Raw genomic sequence first — 11,654 nt, 5'->3', positions numbered from 1 at the left:
CACCGCTATTTGGCCGCGAAGTGAAACGGAGCCAGGCGAGTCGGTACTGGCCTAAGGATGTCTCAATCTGCCTGAAGGTAGATTTGTATTTGATGTCATCCCAGTTACGTTGAGCATCTGTATTCTGAGGGGGGGGGGGTGCCTTCAACGGTCCTGGGTCACATCGGGTTAAGCCAACCCGCAAAGTACCTCACCGATGAGGGTGCAGTTGAAGGATCTCAGGGAAATGGAACTTTTTGAGTCGCAGCAAAACATTTGATTCAGCTGACCCACTTCCCTTTAGAGAATACCCAGAGATTGATGTTGTTGGGTGCATAGAAACTCAACAGAAGAAACCAATTAGTGGGTAATTATTATTATTTTTTTTGTTAATACATTTATTTCTTTATTGCCCACAGGGGGCTAAACATAGAGGGGAGAAACAAGGATAGACAAAGGGATTATGTCGATTACACCGACCCCAGTGCGTAACTGGTACTTATTTAATCGACCCCGAAAGGATGAAAGGCAAAGTCGACCTCAGCGGAATTTGAACTCAGAACGAAATACCGGCAGACGAAATACCGCTAAGCATTTCGCCCGGCGTACCAGCTCGCCGCCCTTGTTAAAATATATTATTGAAAGCAGAGCCATGTAGTTTTGTATTCCAAAGACTAAAGCCAATGTTGGTTAAAATAATATTTCCATAATTAGTACAACTATTCCAATGTCTGGCAGCGGTGCCGTTCGTTAGGGTTAACAGAATTCAGTTTTGGCAACAGAGGAAGGAATTTTCTTTTGTTTTCTTTCTTCCTTTGACGTGGTGCCACCGATATTTTCCAGTGGTTCTCAAATTCACCGCAGACTTTTAAAAATATAATCGAAAGCTTTATAAGATATAGACTAACGTTTCAAGGACGTTGTTTGCTTATTCATTTAGTGACCCCAATAATTACGTAAAATGGCTAACAAACATAAAAGAAAGATGGTACTTGTCATTTCGGATATTTCAATAATTTCCAAAAATTGATAAAAATCTATTGATGGATAAATGGGATACAGCGATTATTTGGGTTGAGATCTGAGAGAAAGAGAGAGATAGAGAGAGAGACTGTTCATACAGACACACGTGCACATATATAAATATAGACAATATTAACTTCTTTTTCGCCAAATTCCTGACGATTTACCTGTATAAATCTTTTGTTTAAACTCCAGAGATTGGCTACAGAGGGCAGTGGTGTCGAATCCAAAATGCGAAGATCATAAATACATCAGATTTTATAAAACACTTCAACCGAACACTTGTATCAGTCATTTACATCGAATGACTACATTTGTTAAACATAAATGCGATTTTAATCAAGGTTACTTTTGTCCTTTTAATCCTAACAAAAGTAACCTTGATTAAAATCGAATAGAAGCCAATGAGAGAACCTCTACGTAGTCATTCGACTTTCTAGAAATAGGAGTGAAATTTCAAGTTACACAGATTTTGAAAGAAAAAAAATAGGGGGAGGATATCTAAGGTAATGTACTGTATTTGCTTATGGCTGAAAACGTCAAACATTTATGGTTGAGTTTGCTTTTAGGCGTGTTCCTGTTGACATAAGGTACAAGCGTGTCTTTCGCTGGAAAGACATAGCAATCAGCAACGGTCATTCGTAGTTTTACGCAAAATAACACAAATTCTTCAATGTTTGGAAAGAGCGCCCAAAATTAGTTTAGTCGCGGTTGTATTTACAATTGGGTTCAATCACAGTAACGGTCTTGATCGTTTAATTCTACCGGCAAGCACCTTTTAATAAACTCGTTTTCGCCAAAGAATTAATATTCTGTTTTATTACTAAGCAGTCAGCTTAAATATGCTTGAAGCATATTCGAAACCGCAAGAAAACCATTCATTGTAGTTAGTATTTTGTGATGAAGAAAATTTCTCGCCGTAAACAAATACACAAAGACTGTTTTGTTGTTTGGAAAAGATCATAAAAAAAAAAATATGATTATTTGACTATCAAGTACAAGGAAATAAAATTTTCTTTCGTTTCTATAACTCTGGTGAAGTTAAATGACATTTTCTTTTAAAGATAACCACTCGTTTTTGGTTTCTCTTTTTCTCATGGCCTGAATTTAAAACAATAAGTAGAAAGTCGGTATCGATCTCAAATCTTGTAATTTGAGATTAAAACACTTTTTTAAATAAGAACTCTTTCAATTTTATTGGAAAGCATGACGTAAAATAACAGAAAATATACAATTCAAGCGCAACAAAACGTTAAAAATAATGTTAAAATGAAAAACGATTTGCGGGTTACAGTAATAAATTTCCACTTGAAAAACTGATCGATAATCTCAACTATCATTGAACTTCGCCGATAATCCGTGGATTAGGTCTATCATTTTTTTAACGTTTCATTCTTCATTGAATATTGACCCCCTAAATTTTATTGGATACCGACATTTTGCGATCGAAAAAAAAATCCTTTTTAAGCGTTTAACATTATATTTCAACACGTCAGAATAACAACCACTTTTATCTAACTTTGGACTCTTCAACAACTCGGACATTTTCTCTTAAAGACTGTTTACAATATCTTTAGAGAAGATCAACACTATCAGTCTCCGATTAATACTCTATATTGTCTTCGCCTTGCAACTACTTTCAAAATTGGATCCACAGACAGAAGTATAACTCCTGGAGAGGTAATCGAAGTTCTTCATTCTCTTTCGTTCCTCAAACCAAACGAACCGCACTTAAAAAGATTCTCTACAGCTCAGTGGCTACCATATTCTCGAAGCTCGCACATTACAATGTCAAGCATCCATGGAGTAACAAGACACAGACCATAATTACACTGGGCATTGGTATCATACTCTTATCCAATTTGATCGATCAGCTATTGATCTTCTTCAGAAAAGCCATTGATCTCCAAGACCCACGAATAAGTGCTTGTTGATCTAGTGCCACATAATGTCCAATAGTTTTACTTAAGAAAACTTTTCGGTTGGTTCGTTTAGCATAATCATAAAAGCCTTTGTCCACTAATCAGAGTGACAACGACTAAAGAACCTTTTTGCTCTCTCAGGGAACCAAGCTGAAAGTGAAGGAGCCAATTCATAGAAGATCAGTGGATTTCAATAAGTTAAAATATTGGATTAAAGTTCCTGTAACTCGCAAATAGCCTTTCATTTTAAAGTTAAAATCCGTTTTCTATTAAACATTTCACTGCATTTCATTGAATATTTTGTTATTGCGCTTTATACTATGAAATAAGACGGTAGAAGAAATTGTTATTTATCCTCGTTGGATTATTAGGAGCTTATCATGGGGCCAGATAAGTCAGAAATCCTGGCTATTTCGTTATGGTTAAATAATATCACATTAGAACATTAATCATCCCGAAAACAAATTTCTAACAAGTCATCGGTCGTCAGCGCTAAACAATCAAATAACTGCTCAGATATGAGATCAATTTACAATTATAATCAGGAATAAACTAATTTTTTGTTCTCTTCACTGCAAGGATATTGAAATAATTTCTCTTATTTTAGGTTTTTAAAAAATGTATTAATTCAATTTTGTCGTAGCACAACAGCATGGCTCCTAACGATTTACTTCGATAATGAAATAACTTTAGCTTCTTTAATATTAAAATATGAAAGCACTTCATAATCACAAAGATTTTAACAAAACCTATTATCACCCACTTCTTGAAAAAGAGTGCAACTCCACCCCTTTTAAGACTGCAAAGTGTGACTTGAGATTTAGCTGCTATTTGTAGCAGGTCGATTAACAATGCAGAAGTTCTGGTGTTGAATCGTGTTGGATTTTGTTCAAGTATTTAAAGAAAATAGTATTTCTTTCTATTATTTCATTTCATAAAAATCTACATTTTCTGTTGAATGTTTCCCCTAAACAAACTAAAAATGCTTCGTTCGGGGCGTAGAGTTACGTCCCTTTACATAGATCGATACCGAAAGTCAGTCATCCCTAACCTAAAGAAAATTCCCTATTATTCTTCTGAAATCACCCAACTAATATAAAATGATCGAAATTCTTGAAGTTGACGTTTAATGAGAGAGAGGGGGGGGGGGAGAGGCTGGCAGCCAATTATTGGTCGCCTTCACCAAAACAGACACCACACCTGTGTATGTTGTGTTGAGTGCGCACATTTCTAAGTATTGCCAAAGAGGTCAACTCACTGAGAGTTCTGCTTCGACTCCCGGTCGTAACTTTTACACTTCACTCATGGCGTTAGATACACTTGGGAAAGACAGAAAGGTCACATTCCTCACCACACACACATCTTTTTCAGTCAATAAAATACGTCTGCATTCGAAGATTAAAACAAATTATTGACCCCGTCAAATCTTTGAAGTTAATAGGTTTGTGGTTGTGTGTAAAATAAAAACATTAATTTAGCAAGCAAACGATGTCCTTCAAGAATAAATTTCCAGATTTTTCACCCCGAATTTACCTTCCTTCCCCGCCCCCTCTTATTTCGAAGCGAGAAACGCGTTAATGTCTGCAGGAACTGGTTTCAATAATTATTGTTTCTTGAAAATATGGAGACGATAGCAACAATGGCCCATAATAAAGGCTTTAGATCTAGTATAAGATACCAGATCACTTTTAAAACAAAGACTATAACAGCTTTTAGATAAAAAAAAGGTTCGCACAACGGTAGATTGATAGCTAGAGATAGAGAGGAAGAACGAAAGAAGGCACCATCCCAAGACAATGGATTGGCGAAAACTTATGGAGAAATATTTTGTGGTGTCTATTTTGGCTTTGAGCAATCTAGGTTCTTAGAATCGCACCCCGTGTCACCGGGAGGAAAAACTAGTCGAGTGGAGCCTGGGAAAACGATGATCACTTACCGCCAGAACATCAGCTGGGAGGAGAGAATGCAAAAGGCAAAAAAAAAAAAAAAACAAAAAAAAAAAAAAACAATATTCTATTGAGGAAAAGTGGATTTCGAAGCACACATACAGCTATAAATAACGGCACGTAAATATTGGGTTGAAAATCATCGTGGACATATCCTAAATGCAAGTACTTAGGACAGGAACAAGCATGGCCACGATCTTGGACATTATAAATAAAACGTGTCCATCGCTATGAGGCACTCTGTGTACACACACCTGTTTTAACGTCTATGTTCCATGCTGGCATGAGTTGGAGAGTACACCAGGCTACGATGGGTCCAAGGACTGCATCGTGCGCCAGTGTCTGTTTTGTAATAGTTTCTATGGCTAGTTGCCCTTCCTAACGTAGAAACCATGCCAAAGCAGATACACATATACAAATGAGTCAAGGAGTTTTTGTCTACTAATTACTGGGATAATTTCAGTTAATCAGTTTCAACTAAATATACTACCTATGTGTATTTGTAATAAAAAAAAAAGGTGTGGAGAGAGAGAGAGAGAGAGAGAGAGAGAGAGAGAGAGAGAGAGAGACGAAGTGTTAAGTTCGATCCGTCAGTGTGATATCAGAAGCTGAAGAAATAAGGTTATTTTCTTCACAACAAAAATTTGGTCACACCTTTTGGTAGACGAAAACTGTATGGAATCTCGTCGAAGATTGAAACCGTACATAAACCGTCCAGTCATGTTCGATACATTGTGTGACGGTGATTCTATCTGAAGATCCGTGAAGGGTTCACGTATCTGAAAATGACAAAACCACATACACCCTAATTTAATGGAGCAATCAGGGCAGTTGATTGTACGACTGATTATGCACCGACGAAATCAACGAAGATCCATTTCAAATCACACACACACACATGTATGTGTGTGTGTGTGTGTGTGATTTTAAATGAGTGTGAAGATGAGGCTATTTGGTTGAATTAGCAATCGTCAGAACATGATTTATGCAAATCAGGCCAAGCCAATCCGTTGAAGCCACCACAATAAGTGTGTACAAAATAGGTGGTGTATGTTATTTGTTGTCTTTGTCGGCAAAAGTGGTGGTACAAGACTTCTGAAGATGAACCCAATAAGGTTCGAAACCTGGGTCAAGAAGCCACAACACCATTTTATTTGACCGTGGAAAAATTAACAGGCATTTGTTTACATTTGTCGAAAGTACCACGGCGTCGGTTTAAGATATTTAAGATTCACTTTAATAATATAGGTTGGTAATTATCCTTGCACGCTGTCACAATTATACATACTAGTGAGAAGTTACTGTAAGTACTTTATATCGATCATTGTGTATCTAGGACTACATCATCCAATGTATGCCTCCCATTTCATAACAGGAGGAGGTGTATTTTAATAGAGTCGGTTGCTATCTCTAGCAATTCCAGCAACTCAGTAGAGTTCATCTCGTTGATTCAATGTATTATTTAATTCTTTAGTTTCGGTTTTCATTCTAAGACAGCGACTTTGCAGAAAACCTGCTACGTTAATACGGTTTCTCTCCATTTTAAATAAATAAAAAAACGCGGTTCATATTGACTTTCATTCATTCGGGTCGATAAAGTACAAGTAATATAATGAAATCACTCCCAAAGGACGGTTAGTTGTCATTTAGGTTCGGAGTTCAGTTTCTGTCAGGGGTGTCTAGAAATATAACATTACCATATTTAATCGACAACACTACTATACAATATGGGTTCTAGCACTCTCTACGGGATCGTTCCAACACTAAAAAAAAGCAGTCAAATCTCCCACATCTTACCGTCTTAAAGAACACATTGGGTAATGCGATCTTGGATTTCCTGCATATCGGATAAGACGGGAGAACTACGGATGGAATGCTTATGAACGTAAGCTTGTTTGGTTCGGGCTTCTCAGGGGTTAAACAACAGTCCCATCAATTCTATTTTCAATACTAAGCTGACGGACTGGCAGAATCGATAGAGCGTCGGGGAAAATGCCGCCAAGATCAACTTAGCCTTTCCTCTTTCTGTGATCGATAAAAAAAAGTACCATTTAAGTACTCGGAGCAATAGTATCGAGAAGCCCCTTCCTATCAAAAATTACTGACCTCCTGTCTAACTAAGAAACCAATATTTAAATATTGTGATATGAAGACACTTGATCATAGAAACCTTTTAAAGAAAGACATACCGTCGACATAAACAATACCCAACAATAAGCACAGAACAGCTCCTTGCTGAAGATCCTCGCTCGAAGTGATAGTCGTCCATGTATGTTTAAATTTTCTGATAAAGGTGTTACGTAAAACTGCTTTCAAATGACATAACGAAAACCCAGCCCTGATTTCTAGTCATGGTTGCCTTTGTTAAGGACTGGGCCAAGTATTGTGCTAAAAGGCGCACCAACGAGAAGGAAGTGTATTTATTAAAAGTATGAAAGTGTGTGGTAAGAGCAGTGCCTAATCGACTGAATCCTTTCTCCGTACACATTTAAGCTATTGTGCATAGGTCGAAAAGAAAAAGAACTTTAATGACAACCAAGGTTTCTATTATGATGTTAATCAGGTTTCGATAAACCTTTGCAAATATTTGGAAGAGAAAATCAAGACGGAAAAATCAGATTGGCTTTTATAGAGATAACGACGTCAATGGCTAAAAGAAGAAAAAAAAGAAACAAAAAAAAAACCTAATGAACGAGAGAATGACCTTCACGCCAGCTACTCAATATCACCTCAGTTCAAAAGCAACGGAATGATACAAACATTATTATCTTTCACTAAGGAATAAAATCAGGAAAACGAAGCATATTTTTCTGCTTTTCAAAACAGAATCGTTTTCTCTCACTATATTTTTGTATCAATTATGTAACTGATAAAAACATCAAATATATTGCCTCAATTTAATTAAAGATGGAAAAAGAAAAAAAGAGCAACTATAAACATTTGTATCTCATATTTAAATAAAAGGATTTTTAAATAAATGTATTTTATTGTGTTGCATTAAAATTTCTGAATCATTGTAGATCGACCGGAATATAGCGAAGTCCATCTGTCTGTCTCTCAACTAGACAACACACACGTCAAAGTGAGTTTCACCTTGACCTTCACTAAATAAATACCTCACACCTTCCAAACTTGACCAACCAGTTTAGCAGATTACAGTAACAACCTTCTTTCACATGAAATACAAAACACTCACTCTTAACAGCAACATTAACATCTTACTTCCCATATCATCACTTGCACAGCAATATCACACACACACGCACACATATATAAACAGACACACATGCAGGTATAGACATAAATATACATACACACACATATATATACTTGATGTATACACCCACATATACACACAAATCACACACATACATACATATATTATATATCACAATTAAAACGTTTGTTATATTTCATGCATGAGTGTTTATAAGACGTATTCATTGCATAGCCATTTCCAGAAACATTCATAATTCATACATTTTATGAATGTGTGTAAGCGTGAGAAACAAATGTCTCCGAATAGAACTACGACGCACTATTCAGATCTGAGCCAGTTGTGGAAGCTTCTGCGGCCAGAGATAGCCCTCAAAAGAGGGTTAACACATAGTTGGCAGTAGAAGATTCAAATAAGAATCACAGAACAGCGAGGCCCCGTTTAGAACGCAAGAGATCGCTTAGAAAACAGACTGTGAACTCACTATCCATCAGGTGCTAGCCATAATAAACCTTATTCTTTTATTCTTTCAATTTCACCTCTACATACGAATGCGCGCGCGAATGCACACACACACACACGCATACAAATAGGTATGTATGTGTGTGTGTATGTGGAGATCGAAAGATCGAATGGTGTCTAAACGTAGCCGAGTATTTTAGAAATAGACATTCAAAGATAGCGATGTCAGACAAACGTAAGAACACGAAAATAAGTGCCGTTTGACATAATCTGTGTGATATCATTTAATCCCTTAAGATTAGGGGAACCAGATATTATTTGCTCTGCGACGGTAAACCTACATACCTCAAAAACAAACGCAAAATTATGAAGCTCCAGTGTTTATGTGTGTGTGTGTGTGTGTGTGTGTGTGTGTGTGTACGTTCGGAAGGTGCCGAAATTTTTTGTGATCCTGACAACTAAAAGCGAATGCCCACAGTGCGCGTGTATATATGTGCATATGTCTGTGTGTATATATATGTCTGTATATAAATATATATATATATATATGTATATATATATATATATATATATATATATGGCGGGGGGTATATATGTATATAGGTAATGTGTGTATACTGTGCGTGGCAGGAGAACAAAATATTCATTTGCCTGTCAAAACAATGAGTGTATAAAAGAAAGAGGAAAGAAGAGAAACAAGAAAATCAATATGAAGCTTGTACTTACACTTCGAGGTCGCTTGGAACGTCCTTGGCTACCACAACTATCAGTCCTACTATAAGTTTCCATGGAAACTGGCAATGAACTAACTTCCAAAAATTCTGTAGACTAAGTCGAAGATTCAGGCAGGGAGACGGGTCAGACGAAATAAGGGAATCAATTATTTCAAACTAATATTCTTGGTGAAGTAAATATTTCGATCAGGTGAGAAACGTGAATCTAAGAAAGGTGAGGGAAACAGGAAGACTGCTCCAGGATGACGAACGACACATGGAAATTCATAAAAGACATTCAGATGTCCGATATTGTTGTTATTACTTTTATCATCATCTTTATCGTTATATAAAAGGTATTAATGGCTTGGAATTTGAGTAAAACGAAACGTATAGCACCGACCAGGTTATAAATATCGTACCAGTCAATATGAGTGAATAGGTTGGTGTGGTTTAAATAGATTCTTTGTTAGAAGGGGAGGAGGAAATAAGGAGTGAACAAATGTATGGAAGATGCGAAACACGTTAAGACTATTCTATCATAAGGTTAATAGACATAGAACAGAGCGTGTGATAGCGACGGCGGAGACTAGTGGTGGTGGGGGTCGTAGAGGCGGCGGCGGCGGCGAGATACTTGCAAGTGACTGTTGAAATTGCACGGCTGGGGGGGAAAATACGGGTTCCACCAGTTGATTCTTAATCTCTGAATGTCATAACGAATGACTAGAAAAATAACTTAGTGACGAAGATATTCAGAAAATATCAGATTAAAGATTACAGCAGAGACCAGTAAAAACTAACATCACAATTTACGACTCCTGTTTGTGCTAGTATTTTTCACCGTTCAATTTAGCACATTGCCACCACCACTACTACGACGACTACTACTACTACCAATAGTAAAGAGATGTGTATACTACTACTACCACCACTGAAGAGATGTGCCTACTACTACTACCGCTATTATAACGACTGGTGTAGCATCATCAACAACTCCAGTCCATCTCTTCTCGAATGCGTTGGTAATTATTAAAAAAAAAAGCTACTTCTATTAGGACCTTGCGTAGAATCCACACCAAACCGAATCTAATTAAAGAAATCGGTGATAAACCAGAATTTATGCTTTCGTAATTATACAAAAAAAAAAAAACATATTATGGATTTCTGTAAACATATATATTTAGCGTATATACGTAATGATATATGCATAATGTACTTCTAAGAAATGATTTTCTTTAATAAGTAGATTCGGTAGAATTTCTTAAGACCGACTTGATGCCGGATAATCAAACCAAATTGGTTTCTAAGCAAGAGTGTCTTAGAATCGAATGTGTCTTCGTGTAAGATATTTTCTTTCATTTAATAGTTTATTTAAATAACCACCCATTGAATATATGGACATCGTTGAAGGGAGCAGTTTGTGCAACGAGATCTAAATATTGTTGAACGACTGGTAAAGTAGTTTGGTATTAATCAGACCTGGATTCCTAAGCTAATTCTCTTTCTCTCTGTTTACGTTTACACCTAGAGCCAAGTATATCTATATAACCATTTATACGCGCACACACACACACACAGCTTCATATTATCACATACATATTCAACTCAAGCTGTTTCAGCTTATGAGGTTTCCATTAATCTCCAAACGTCCTTTGTCAACGTCGGTACCAGTAAATAGATGAAACAATGTCTTTTATAAACACAGAAGGTCGCACGTTAGGACGTACTTGAATTGGAATCTTAGTGGGCGTCAGCCTTCTCTAGAAGGTACTGTAAAAACACAAAAAATCAGTTTCACGGACAGAAAGAAGTGAAAGTGACACGTTCGCTCACTGCTCGAAACATATGCAACATCAATTAAATGGGATCTGAAACCGAACAATGAACCTCTACTTCTTGCAGATCCAAACCGTACCATCAAATACTCCTCATTTTGATAACTATATGGATATTTTTATCAGTGATTTTTGCTGCCCCACGCGAGTGCTTGCTGTCAAAACAACCTCGCTGACAATTATTTGGCCTAAAATACGAAAATGTTCTGCCACATGCAATTTACAGGAGATGCTTAATTCCTTGCAAGAATATAGAAGTCCTGGACAAGATTTTCTTCATTTCCAATACTTATTGACGAGAGCATGACCACGAAGGTTACAGACCGTCTTCAGTAAACAACATCTACACACATGAACCCTGAAAACAAACAGTTTTAAAACTTGCCGCTTTGCACCAAAATGATAAAAGATGAAACCAGAGCCTCTTGCGATCGCTCAACCTGTTAGTAATAGCAGCCAAATATCCCTCAAGCCAAACCCTAACGTCTGGATAAAAAGCAAGAGGATTACGGTTGAAATGTCTCTGATCATAGGTTTGTTAGATTAGAACCGACAAG

General features: G+C 36.8%; 1 protein-coding gene across 3 annotated transcripts in view; it reads right to left on the bottom strand.

The window, feature by feature from the left end:
• Positions 1–11,654, bottom strand: part of LOC106878013 (hexokinase-4) — a 64,103-nt gene that overhangs the window by 31,809 nt on the left and 20,640 nt on the right. The window contains exon 1 of one of the 3 annotated variants that reach the window (XM_014927090.3): positions 9,276–10,150. The exons of the other annotated variants lie outside the window; for them this stretch is intronic. Coding sequence (XP_014782576.1) covers positions 9,276–9,338 — 63 coding nt within the window. The 5' untranslated portion in view covers positions 9,339–10,150. Of the gene's footprint in view, positions 1–9,275; positions 10,151–11,654 lie in introns of those variants that run through there. 3 annotated transcript variants of the gene reach the window in all.

Source organism: Octopus bimaculoides, chromosome 14, assembly GCF_046866305.1.
Source record: "Octopus bimaculoides isolate indiv1 chromosome 14, ASM4686630v1, whole genome shotgun sequence".
Taxonomy (NCBI): Eukaryota; Metazoa; Mollusca; class Cephalopoda; order Octopoda; family Octopodidae; genus Octopus; species Octopus bimaculoides.
Note: the sequence above shows the minus strand (reverse complement) of the source record. Positions and strands in the feature narration are given on the sequence as shown.